The following is a 12,896-nucleotide window of genomic DNA, read 5'->3' on the forward strand; positions in this document are numbered from 1 at the left end:
GCTGGGCTTGCAGGGTGGGTGGAGGCTGGGGGCTCTGGGGGGGCTCTCCCCATGCCCTGTTGTTTTCTGGGTTTTGTGTTTTACTGTCTCCATGACACTCTTTGCCGCCAGACCCATTTCTGGGGTGCAAGGGGGATGGCCGTGTGCCATTGCTGAATGCGGACTTAGCTATAGGTAATGTTCCTGCTGGCTGCAGGGATTTTGTATTGTACTCCGTCCCCTACAGCCTTTCCTGGGCACCTGCGTGATTGCTCCTCCGTGTTTTCACGACTGTTGTCCGCTCTCCGTGTGCTGTGCGAGTCGGAACGAGAGCGACGGCTGGACTGTGTAGGACAGCCGCTGCCCCAGAGCAGTGGAGTGGCAGTCAGCTGCTCTCTGTGCCTCTAGGGACTGCAGTGAAGGGGGCAAGCAGAGACTTTTCCAATGTCGTATGATAAAATTGGGGGCGGGGGGGAAGGCAAACCCTCTGGTGCTGGCGAGTGATGCGCTTTCTGCTCTCAGGTCTGAGAAGACAAGCTGCTGTCGCCATCAGCCAGGAGCTGAGCAAGCTCGCCTGCCGCAGCACGGGACCCAGCACGTGGATTAACCAGGTTCGCAGAAGAAGCTCCTTGCTCAGTAAGTGACCAGCAGACGGGGTCTGGCCCTTCCTGCCCGGTGGTTGGAGGAAAACCCGCTTGTGGGCAGCCTGTGCTTTTGCTAAACAAACAGCGAAGGCAGGCAAGCAGTGGGAATTGCGTTTACTTCCCCAGCCCCTGGGCACGGGGAAGCGTATTTGATGTAGATAAAGCTTATCTGGCATTATGATGCGTTAGTCAGCCGTGCAGTGTTCTTACGCTCGCTGCTGCTTTTGTCTGATCCCGTGCAGGCTCCAGGCTGGAGGAGAAGCCCTTCAGCGAGATGGAAATGTCTTATATCAAGCAAGGAGAGGAAGCCCTCCAGAAGTCACTCAGCATCCTCGGGGACCAGGATGGCTGGAAGACGGAGACGGTGGTGGTAGGTGCTCTGTTTTGCAGCAGTGGCGCAGTTTTCCTGTAAATATTTGTGGTATTAATTCTGCCTTTCCCTCTCCAGGATAACGGAGACAAAGTGCTGAGCAAAGTGCTCCCAGACGTGGGCAAGGTGTTCCGACTCGAGGTGGTGGTGGACCAGCCCCTGGACACAGTGTACAGTGAGCTGGTGGACAACATGGAGCAGATGGGAGACTGGAATCCCAACGTCAAGGAAGTCAAGGTAGGAGACACGTCAGACCCGTCTCAGCCAGGGGTTCACACACATGCGCAGTTCCGAGCGGCAGTGGAAGGGCCAAAGAATCGCTTTGCCCATCGCAGCAGGCGCCCAGGGATTTCTCCACCTGTTCTTTGGGAATGGAGGAGGCAGACTTTATCTCATCCACTTCCTGCTGCAGACATAGAGCTTGTTCTGCAGTAACCACGTTGCTTCTGCAGCAGTCAGTCTGCAGCAGCTTGTCTGCTGCTCCTCTTGTAGGAAACGCACTTCACTGCAAGCTAGCAGGCCCGTTCTGTTGTTAATTTGTACTGTTACTGGAGGATAAATAGCACAGTACCCCAACGGGCATGGAGGAGCATTTTGCTATTCCACAGCTTGTCTGGAATAAAGAGAAATACCTTCCCTTTTCAGGTGTTGGAAACTAATGTTCTGCATTCTGGGATGAAACAGACATTTGCAATTTTTCTGACTATAAATCAAAGCTAGCTTTTAGCTGTGGTTTGAAGTGAGTACTTCAAATGAACGTTTTGATTCTAAACTGTCCAGATTCTCCAGAAGATTGGAAAGGACACAGTGATCACCCACGAGAAGGCAGCCGCTACCCCCGGTAACATTGTTGGCCCACGGGACTTTGTGAGCGTCCGGTGCTCTAAGAGACGCGGCTCCACCTGTGTCCTGGCCGGCATGTCCACAAAATACGGAGCTATGCCAGAACAGGAAGGATTTATAAGGTAGGATTTATAAGGTACTCACCTTTTGCCTTCACTTACAGGGTGTGTAACAGAAGTCAGATTCACACACTAGCTTTTAGTAGGGGCTCAGAGTAATCAGCCGGAAGGAAACCCTAATTCACGAAGTGCTTCAGCACGGCTGTAATGTTCGGGGCCAAAGTCAGGCGTTGCTTTCTAACGTGTGCGCTCATCCTCTTACAGAGCTGAGAACGGTCCCACATGTATGGTCCTGCGCCCGCTGCCTGGCAGCCCTTCGCAAACCAAGCTGACGTGGCTTCTCAGCATTGACCTGAAGGTAAGTTTTGCAGCGAGCATTTCAAAGTAGAAGCAGGAGCTGCACTGGAGGCAAGTTCAGCTCACGGGCCGTATCTGCTCCTCTCCAGGGCTGGCTGCCAAAGACCATTATCAACCAGGTTCTGTCCCAGACGCAGGTCGACTTCGCCAACCACCTCCGGGGGCGCCTGGCCCAGACCGTGGCCGTGAACTGCTGACCACACAGACATGGGTTGTGAGGCTTTGTTCAGGGGTAAAGTAGGGAATGGTGTAAGGGGGTAAGTCAAGTCAGATACAATTTAATTACAGCCTCTGTTTAATAGCAGACATCACTAATTAATATGTAGCTTCAATAAGTAAGTCAAGCTTTATTTATTGAAACTTAATGAGTTAGGGAGTTCGCAGGGGCCTGACTGGGCCAGCACAGGCTCATTGTGTAAACACAGGACCAAAAATCTGAGGTATATCCTGCATTTGCTCTACTGAGCATGTGCTGGCCCAGTCCAGTCCCTGCAACCTCCCTAATTCATTAAAGCTTTATTTATTTATTGACAGTAATTAGTGGTGTCTACTATTAAAGGCTTTGGCTAATTAGTTATTAGCGAAGTCCCAGGCACGAGCCTGGGAAGGCAGGACCAGCACACACTCACTGGGACAAACATGGGACTAAACCTCAAATTTTACTCCCCTTCTTCTCCCAAACCACAAACTCAGCACTTACTAACTAAAAATTAGCTCTAATTTATTCTTCCTGTACAGACACACACAGAGTGTCAAATTATTTATTTATTCAAAGCTCTGCAATGATGATCAGTGCGCAGGAGGCCCTCTACAACTTGTCAATGCAGTAAGCAGCAGGAGATAGTCAGCTTGAGAGATCTCTAAAGTATAGCTACTTTGAGTTTATGAATTGAGATTCAACAAGTCACAAGACAAAAAAAAAGTGAGAGTTAAAGCCTTTATTTTTAAACTGGTTTCCAGTTTGGGGGAAAAAAAAAAAATACAGTTTGGACAGAAGCCCAAATTTCAGTCTTACATGCAGTAGTCTTGTTACAACACAATCCTTCTGGCTGGAAGCTGCTGTTTACAATTGGCCAAACAGTTGAGCAGAAGTGTCAACATTGCTTCTGCAAGTCTACATACAGCAGGCAGGTCCAGCTACAGCCTGCTCTCACTGACCAAGTGACTGTTAGGACCCAGGTACATCACTTGGGAAGTTACCTCAACACAATACTTGCTTCTTCAGCGAGCTACACTGTAAGAGTTACTGAAGACTCCAAGAGATGCCCACAAATAGCACAATACATACTAGAACTGCATTCACTTAGACTCCAGCATAGTGGTAGAGCGTGAACCTTCAGCAGGTAACAAATATACATAACACCTGCCACCAAGAGCTGCATTGGCTTCACGCATTGGCTGATTGCTCTGAGTGATGCATGTTCCTCTGTAATAAAAACCACTTGACTGGATACCCACTGTGTCATTTTTGTTAACGCTGCGCCACCTACTTTGGTTATGGCTCCCAGGGTGGACTTCGTCTTCCGTCAACTTCCGTCTCTACGTGATACAGTACATCTGCCAGCGTGTGTTCTACTACAGCACCCCAGCCCATATCACTCATCTGCAAAGGGGATGAAAGACAGTTAGCTGAAGTCATGATGTACAGGCTCAGGGCAAAGAGTGACTAGCCCTGTTGTACAGCAGCATTCCCAGGACTGTTTTCCTCCTCAAAAAACATTAGTGAGGGGAAGAAAATTTCCTTAAACAAGAATTCAGACCTCTTACTGATAAAAGAGGCTACCACAGGCAAGAACAGGGACTTTACACGCTGTCAGGAGGAACAAGCCAGCATCTACTATTTAGTTAAAATGTAGCTAAGTTATTTGTTAGGCTATCTGTCCTTAAATATTTTTAAATACAATCCTTTTGTCCACACTAGCCAAGTACAAAGACTGACGAAAACAGATACAGGCTTGGTATAAATCAACTCCCACCACCACCACAAAATCTCAACCACCTTTTCTTTAAATACTGTGAGGCTATCACAAAAGTGGGGGGTAAAAAGCTTCAGTTAGTTGTTATTACTTACCGGACGGTAAGTGATATCTCTAGGTGGATACTTGAAATACGGCCCAAAGTTTATAGAAACCTGTGGGAGACACATTTGTCATTAGATCCAAAAAAATGGGTAAATTTCTTTAGTCTTCAGTCCTCACCCGCTCCTACTCCTGAGCCTACCTGCACCCTGTGCAAGACCACATGAACAAACATCATCTGCGTGGAAGGAGAGTGTTCATTCAGCCGTTTGATAAAGTTACATCACACACACAAGTGAACAGCAGCATTGTTTGAGTTGCTTCACTAAAGTAATTCCCATCTTGCCTCTTCACTTGCCTGACATGCTCCCAGTGTGCCCACACCCTATGCGTTACTAAAACTATGATGGACTTAGGAGTTAGCTGTCAAAGATACGTTACTTACCGTGCAGCCTTTGTACAAAGAAATAGCAGGAAAATAAACTCCTTCAAAGATGTCTTTAAAGGCAATTCCTTGACTGGCACCATTCTTGAAGAATATTATCTGAAAAGGAAGAGGTTTTTTCCATTGATGCTAACTTTCATGATCTTACTTGTGAACTACAAAGCAATTCTCAAGAGGCAGCTTAACCTACACTCCTTTACCTGATGACAGACAATTACTTAAGTGACAACAATAACATTACAAGCAAAGGGTGCAGCTGGTTTGCTAAGTTCACATTTATTGCTGCTTTAATGAAAGCATTCTTGCTTCTGATGAAGAACTAATGAGTAAGCGATTAATACATACAATAAACCAATCTCAGCAGGCTTTCCACTCCTCCTGAAGTTCTGCATCCTCCATCTAACCAACGCTGAACCTACCTGGCTTCCAGGGGCTTGCTTTAGGCTCTTCTCTGCTTTGTCCACGAAGTCCTTCTCTTCAAAGTACAAGTAGCTTTTGAATTTGATCAAAGCCTGAAATATTAGAAAACAACCACTTCAGAAGCCAGAAAAACTGTTACCTTTAGTGACATACTAAAGAACGTCAGACCTACAGGAGCCCGGCTCTGGGATAGGCGTGCCTGTTCTGTCAAAGTGCCCGTGAGGAGTGATTCACACATCTCAAATATTTGAGAACCAGCAGGGGAAGAGAAGATGAAACGAGATGTGGCCAATCTCATTCAGTAGCCCATGCAGAGTCTTCCCTTGCAGAACCTCTGGGTGGTTCTGTGCATTTTGTTTTCTTGAGATCAGTGCTGGAGACCTCTCCGCTGTGAGCCACAGTGGTGCCCAGAGGTAGGGTGGAAAGGATGCACTCAAAGGGGGCAGAAGTGAGGTTTTCCACTCGTCCACCTAAGCCAACACTTAATCCAAAAGTGAACTCCACACCTCACCTTATCTTTGTAAGTGTCAGGCAGTGATTTGGCAGTCTCAGTATCTTCTGGAAGACTGATGTAAAATCCCAGTATATCACCCTGTCCATAGCCAGATGAATAGTGTTTCCCTATCGACTGGTGAAACTTTGTTCCCTTTTTGCTGCGCCAGGAGTAACTGAACTTGTCATATCCCAGAGGCGCCTGGAGGTTCCCTGCGGAAACCAATGTTTCTCCATGAACATCCACAGTGTAGCAGGAGCCCCTCTGTGTGTCCCACTTCAAGTTTTGGAACAGTAATTACATTCAGTTAACAAATATGACTGCCATTAGTACAAATGCATTGACTACAGTGTTAAGTAAGGCCAAGCGTGCAACAGCATAAAGGATCCACCCGTACAGCAGTTCTGCACTCTGCAGAAAGAGTCTCCCCTTAAGAAAAGCAGTGAAGAAGAGGGCAAGCTGAATGTGACTTACCCTCCTTAAGTCTAAATTACTAAGTGCTGGGGAAAGAAATATAGGCCCCAGGTGGAATCCACTGCGAAGAAATATTTGGTAAAATTATTTACCTAATGGCTGTGACCAGCCTAATCTGGCAGCTGTGTCTGGAGGCATCTCATCCATGGATATTTCAAAGTACCACGCTCCTTTCCGCACTCCATGCGAGGCTCGTACCATTGAATAGCCCTTCTCACCGATAACAGTCAGTCTGTCATCAGAAATCTTTAACTGAGGAGCTGCAGTAGATGAGAGAAGATGGTATGAGTGACTCATTTGTGGTTTCTAAGGTGTGGCGATGTCAAACAGCAAATGAACATACAGAAATGGATTTAACATTTGCAACCCTTAAAGCAGTTATATCTGACATGTCAATAACCAGTAACCTGAAGTTATAGAAGATGGCCCCCCCTAAGAAGAGCTGGCTATACAACTTGCATACGATTAGCAAGCGTTGTACCTCGGTCGTGCAGTGCTAGGAGGACTCGTTCATACAGGCAGGCTCTGTAGAGGTCCCCAGGGATAGGCTTTCCTGCCCAACAGTCTAGCTCCAGTTTTTCTGGGTCAGGTGCATGGGGGTCAGGCTCGGCCAAGATGTAACGATATCCATCTTTATTAAAGGGGTGTTCCAAAGGATAACCGTGGGGTGGCAAGCGCTGAGCAGAAAACAACGGGTCGCTGTGAAACACAAAAACTACAGGTTGGCATCTCACAGTGGTGATGGTTCAGTCACCAGTCACGCCAGGACAACCTCTCACAGAGCTGTTAATGGCAGTGCTTGCGGCCTGCACACCGCTTTACTTCCAAGAGTCTGTGCAAAACGACCATGTACTCATCTACAGCATGAGCGTATACTCATCTATTTCAAATAATTTCTAGTATGTGACCTATCGATAACATCACAGGGTTATGGCATGATTACCTAAAAATCTACCAAGGGCAGGGGCAGGCAGAAAGCAGCTTAAAGCATCAAGACTCAAGCTGTCCCTCTGGCTAGCGTACACCACCTCGCTACAGATGCTCGTCGCTGTGCCAGCGCATCATACTTCCTCTTACCTTCTGGTTTTCTTGGCTGTTCCCGTGGTCCCTCCGTCCTGCTGCTTGCGCTTCGCTCCCCGTCCCTTCCCACTGCCTCCTGCAGCAATTCCCCCTAACATAGAAACCATGGTGTATTAAGCAGCTGATGATCAGAGAGAGCCCGTGAGCATGGAATCTCCACAAAGGGGCAGAAGCGGCCAAATTAAAATCGATTCACAAGCTCAAGTACCTTCCTCGGTTATATGTGAAACAGACGTTATTGAAAATGAGCGTAGCAAAATCCAGAACTTTCACATAGCTTCTAGTCAACTTTTGAAATGTCTAAATTTAGAGTTGAAGCTAAGTGAGATTTATCAACAAAATGAGCTCAAGAAAAGATTAAGAATCTTTTCTGTCATCAAAAGATCTACAGACAGCAGCATTGGGATCCCCCTCAAAAGCATTATTATTTGCTTTCATGGAGATTCCAGTCACAGTTCAAATTTATTTCTGCAACAGTAGCAAAAAACCCAACCTACAGCACACACACTATCTGATTTCAAGCAAACTCATCATCCCAGTGACAAACTATGCTGGAGAAACACTCTGACACCAAAAAGCACTTAACATTAAATTTCCATCTATAAAATAAAATACACCTAAGTTGAGCAAAAATGAAAAGCAATAGAGGTGTTTCTCTTCAGTATTACCAAAATCAGTACAGCAATCAAACAGTGGATCATTTCACATAATAGCACACAATTTTTACTCATAAATAAAAACTATAGTACAGGAAAAGCTACATGTCAAATGTAATCCAATTAATAGCAGTACAACATTTTAATACTAAATTGTATGTGCATTTTACCATTACACTATTTCAAAAGAAATCACTGTTGATTTACAAGGAAGACTACAGAATTTTTATGTACTGTAGATAAACACCTTTACAATGCCCACATGGTGTTGTAACTAAAAGTACAGTCAGCTTTTAAATAACCAGCATTCCCCTTACGGCGTAAGGGATTCAAACCATTGAAGGAATACCATATTCTGCACAAACATGACATGAGCTCAACTGCACTTGCTAGTTTTAGTGCAGATAAACATTTAGGCTCTCCAGTTTGTCATCACTTATTTGCCTAAACAATCACAATACCATACCAGCTCACAGATTCAGACCACTTATTGAGGCATTAAGATTCAAGACTACAACAATATCAGGTCAAATCATACAAAGTAAAAATAAACATAAGTGAAAATAAAACTTTAAACCAGTCAAGTGGGGCAGAATATGATAATTAAAAGCTTCTAACTGCTAAAGATTAAAAATGTGGAATTGTTGGTTTCTAATAAAGTATTATTGCAATCACATCAGGACAGGCTTTTGATTTTTAATTGACTTTAGCTTCTAAAATAATTAAGCAAAAAAGCTTTGCAAACAATAATACTCAAGTTTTAGAAGCTGAAAGGTAAATATTCACCTCCCAAAGAGGCTCCACCTGTAAGAACAGAAGTGGCACCACATATTTGTCAATCTTGCAGAAATTAAAAAAACCCACTAGTGCATGAAATGAAGACAATGCAGCCTTAGATATCTATAAGCCTGTTTTAAAAAGCCCAAAACACCTCTTCTTCGGTACTATTTGAACGTGTTTAATACGGAACGGTGTAGCTTTGCGCACAAAGAAATCTCATCGGCAGTTAATACTACTACAGTAAGCTTTCTGTAAGTAATCTCAGCGAGCTAGGCAAAGTTGTTAGCACAGCTGCCATTCCACAAGAAGAAACAACAGTAAAAGGCAAGCAGCGATTGTAAGGAACAACATATACTTTCCCCAACTACTTTCAAATCGCAGAGTGAGGGAAACAGGAGATCTGAATAATACAAGTAGGTAAATTAAAATCATTATGGAAGAAAATTGACAAGCTCAGCTTTCTTGCAAACATCTTGATTTAGCTGGCTGCCATGAAGAAGAAGGTTGAACCTTCCCAAAAAGGTAAAATTACTCTATCTCTATAGAAAGGCATGGTAAGACTGGCTGAACATGTTTTGAAGATAATAAGCATAACCTCGGTTCACACGACAGGTTTAACTGCAGCATCTCAGCTGATGTAATCGCACGGACACCCAGCTATAGGGCTGGGGAAACACAGCTCAGTCCCAAATGTTAAAAACAATGCCTGATTAAAGACCTTACCGTTTAAGCTTCCGCTTGTGGATACAGCATTGTTCTGTTTCTGGTTATCGTATGCAGGACCAATATTGGCAAGATCCTGAAAGAGACAGAAAGTCTGATGTACAGACCCAGTCAAATTTACCACTCCGAGCCTGAACACGGCACTTCCAGGTGCTGGTGTACTCCAACACATCGCTTGGCACCACACAGGCTCACAGCGTGACTTGGCTAAGCTTTGCTCATTTGACTGAGCATAAGCCACCAGCAAAAAGAACCCCCACCCCTTCTCCAAACTCCCCACGGCACACTTTCCTCCCATCTCTAATTACATACTTGGTCTAGAAGTCCAAACTTGGGGTAATCTTCTTCCGGATCTTTACTCCCCGGGTCTGGATGCTCTTTCACCAAGAATACATCTCTTTCCTTACACTAAAATAGAGAAGAAGTTTAGGTTGCACAGGGTGAGATCATATCAAGTTCATTAACAAGTGTTTAAATCATAGTATTTACTATTAGTATGTATATCAACTACATAAGAAGCATTAGAATCTTCACCATTTAGCTTTAAGTCCAGACCTCAGCAAACATGAACGTCAGACAACTGTACCATTCACAGAAAATCCTGCATGAATTTAACTCCAAATACTTGCCATAGTTTTGACAATATTATTAGGCCAAGTCATTTTCCCAGGTCTCTGTCGTGTTGTCATACATTCCCAGTATTTATCAATAAATGGGATAATATCCTGTAAAAAAATTAAATATAATTGAGTCTTAACAGCGTGGGTCTGAAAGTCTTGCTGCCAACATTTGTTTGAACTTGCTTTTCACTGAAATCATAGCTTACGTAAATCCATGATGACTTTTATAACAGCCATACCTTATCTTTTGAGAACATAGTTTTCGGGTGCTCATCTTGTGTCCTTGACTGCCACGTTAAGTTGGCCAGAGCACTAAGGCACATTTCCTTGAGATCTTAAAAACAAAAATATACCAGAGCTACAATTACACTTCATGGGGAAGATCAAACATACACCCATGTGCACAGTGATGACTAACCACACAGCACTCACGCTATCTTGAATAACAGTAAAACCCTCACAAGTTCTGTCCTAACTCAGCAGCCCTCACTAAACAGAAGATTTTCACCATCTTAACAAGTTAGTAGCAAAACATTTTCAGAAAAAGCCACACATGCTTGTTGCTAATATGGAATTTTTTTGGTCATTTTTGAGAAGTTTCAGCAGAACCCTCCCGCCGACTTTAGATAAAAATCAAGCCTCCAGGATTACCTTGCACAAAATTTCAACGAATGTGCTTTTACACTTACTTGCTTGTTTTCTTAGGAAATACGTGTTCCCACTGTGATGGCAAACATTGCAATGGAAACTGTAGTTGGTCATGAAAGGCAGACATGATCTGGAAAAGAGCACACAGATTTGTAAGTTCTGGTGTACACAGAATTAACTACATCAGGTTAAGAAATTAATTATTCCAGGCTAAGAGATTAATTATCCTCTCTCCAAAACCAGAAGCATCTTACAGGTTTAATGGTATTTTCATCAAATTAGGTCATGGGCATCAAGAAAAGCCACAAAGCTCCTGAGAATAATGTAAGCAAGCTAAGTGTCATATTCTTGTCTTAGAGAAGCCCTGAAATTCATTCAGCAAAATAAGAGACAACAACCTGGAAGCTCTGGACAAGAAGCTCCATCTGAATCAATTCATTTTAATTGGAAGTCTAGATTACTTTTTAGGGACAAAATGCAACCAAGCAGTTTTAGTAAGTCTAAGGTCAGTCTCACGTAGGTTCTAGAAAGCAAGCCAAATTTACTTTTCATGTACAGGAAGATTTTATTTTTGTTCACACCAACTGAAAGTGTCTGTTGAAGCCCCTTCTGCTTTTCAAATAATGTTTACAGGCCCCTAAGGCACTAAGTCCACGAGTGGCTCCCACAGGCCTGGGCTCTGGGCAAAGACAGCTTTATGTTGCGATGTACGAACATAAACACTTCCTGCTGCCTTGGGTAAAGCTTTTGTTATTTACACAACACACTGGTTTCCAAGGAAAACTTTTTTCCCCTTGGTCCTTGGCAATTTACACTCTAAATACTTCCATTTTTGCTAACCAAAGTTTCATGCCCAGTATTGAACGGAGCTTACGCACGTGGTATCAATGCCAAACGTGTCTGCTGTGAACCACTTTGTACAAATTCCACACTGCAGCTCTATCTCTCCAAGCTGCCGTCCGTTCTCTTCATCAACTGAGCCTGCCTGAGCATCCAAGGCTTCGGAGTTGTCCCCGGCAGCTTCCTACAACCAGAGCAGATCAGCAAACTTGGACTGGCTTAAAGATTGAATCAGACAGGAAAGAAGTTTTGTGCAGTAACCTGTCAAGACAGGAGAATTTAGAAGGAATACATTTTTTTCTTTCCTGCTAATACACAGCCATGCTGTGAGTGAGCTGGAACTATTTTATACATTCAGGTAGTCAGAACTAGTCAGATGGGTGAGGACTTAATTTCCAAAATAATTCTTTAAAGAACTAAAACTAGAGCTAAGAGAGCAGAAAGTCCTTCTCATCTGAATCACAGGAACACATTCAGATTTTGTTTTTTCAGTAACTATCTTCTCACTTTCTATGCCCTCGTCTTACCCCTGACTTAGTAATACTGGAAAACTGAGGACGCTTATTCATCCTAACACGTCAGGCATCGCCAGACATCTATTTATTAAAAAGAAACATTTTATGTTCCAGAAAAAAATTCTACACTTGCCCTTTACCACATACAACCCATGGCTACCTTACGCCTTTGCATGTCCCCTGTCATCTGTGCAAACACACTAGATCACTAGCAAATAAGAATCCTTTACGAAAATGTGCTGGTGGTGAGGGGGGAAAAAAACCTGAATGGGAGAAGGGAGAGGGCTGGCAGTCTGCTGACCAGGTATCGCAAGCATAAGCCTTGACCTCAGCCTGCGACGACCCACAAGAGGGAAGGCCAATTTCCATGCCCAGGAGCCCTAGCTCTCGCAGACCCACACAGACTCCACCACAAGGGCAGCTCTGCTGCAGGGACAAGCAAACTGTGGCATCTGGTGGCAAGGGCGGCCAGGCAGCACCCTCACCCCGCGGCTGCACGCTCAGCTCCGGGCACCCTCACATTCTCCACCTTGTCCCAGCACCGCAGAACTCGCCCCCGTAGACTGGACCTCCCCCAGCGAGCCCCAGCTGCCTGCAGCCACTTACCAGCGGGTCCTTTCCGTTGGCGGACTCTGTCTCCAGAGCTGTGGTGACATCGACCAGGGCGGCATCCCCACTGCGGGAGCAGAAATGAGTTCCTGAGAGGGGCCCCCACCTCGGCCCTGGTGTAACCGTGACGGGCTGCAGCCCAACCCCAGGGCCTGGCGTGGACTGGGGCAGTCTGGCCCCAGGGCCTGGCACAGTCTGGGGCAGACGGGTGTGGACTGGGGCAGACTGGCCCCAGGGCCTAGCATGGACTGGGGCAGTCCGGGCCCTCCCGGGCAGCAGGGGCCGGGGACCCTGGGCACCCCCCGTGTCACCGGGGCTGAAGG

The 12,896-nt window shown here is 45.2% G+C and overlaps 2 protein-coding genes across 3 annotated transcripts; one reads left to right on the forward strand and one right to left on the reverse strand.

Annotated features, from left to right (window-relative positions):
* Positions 1–501: 501 nt before the first annotated feature.
* On the forward strand, positions 502–2,449 carry STAR (steroidogenic acute regulatory protein; the record flags this gene model as incomplete). The annotated part of the gene is made up of 6 exons (XM_010295996.1): positions 502–615; positions 866–993; positions 1,072–1,230; positions 1,774–1,958; positions 2,160–2,253; positions 2,309–2,449. Coding segments are annotated over 6 exons (821 nt in total), but the record flags the coding sequence as incomplete, so codon positions are not given.
* A 725-nt stretch (positions 2,450–3,174) lies between these two features.
* ASH2L (ash2 (absent, small, or homeotic)-like (Drosophila)) lies at positions 3,175–12,636 on the reverse strand. Of its 2 annotated transcripts, XM_010295978.1 has the most exons (15): positions 12,571–12,636; positions 11,488–11,633; positions 10,651–10,739; positions 10,201–10,295; positions 9,971–10,066; positions 9,654–9,749; positions 9,342–9,417; positions 7,180–7,273; positions 6,584–6,801; positions 6,195–6,362; positions 5,647–5,840; positions 5,135–5,227; positions 4,716–4,814; positions 4,324–4,383; positions 3,175–3,855 (listed from the first exon to the last, which is right to left on the reverse strand). In XM_010295978.1, the coding sequence occupies exons 3-15, from the start codon at positions 10,721–10,723 to the stop codon at positions 3,748–3,750; spliced, it is 1,470 nt and encodes a 489-aa protein (XP_010294280.1). In that variant the 5' UTR covers positions 10,724–10,739; positions 11,488–11,633; positions 12,571–12,636; the 3' UTR covers positions 3,175–3,747. The 2 variants fall into 2 exon arrangements, with proteins under 2 accessions (XP_010294280.1, XP_010294287.1); XM_010295985.1 differs by lacking the exons at positions 4,716–4,814; positions 12,571–12,636 and having other exon boundaries at positions 3,748–3,855; positions 11,488–11,627.
* Positions 12,637–12,896: the final 260 nt, after the last annotated feature.

This window comes from Phaethon lepturus, unplaced genomic scaffold (genome assembly GCF_000687285.1).
Source record: "Phaethon lepturus isolate BGI_N335 unplaced genomic scaffold, ASM68728v1 scaffold23090, whole genome shotgun sequence".
In the NCBI taxonomy this organism is placed as follows: domain Eukaryota; kingdom Metazoa; phylum Chordata; class Aves; order Phaethontiformes; family Phaethontidae; genus Phaethon; species Phaethon lepturus.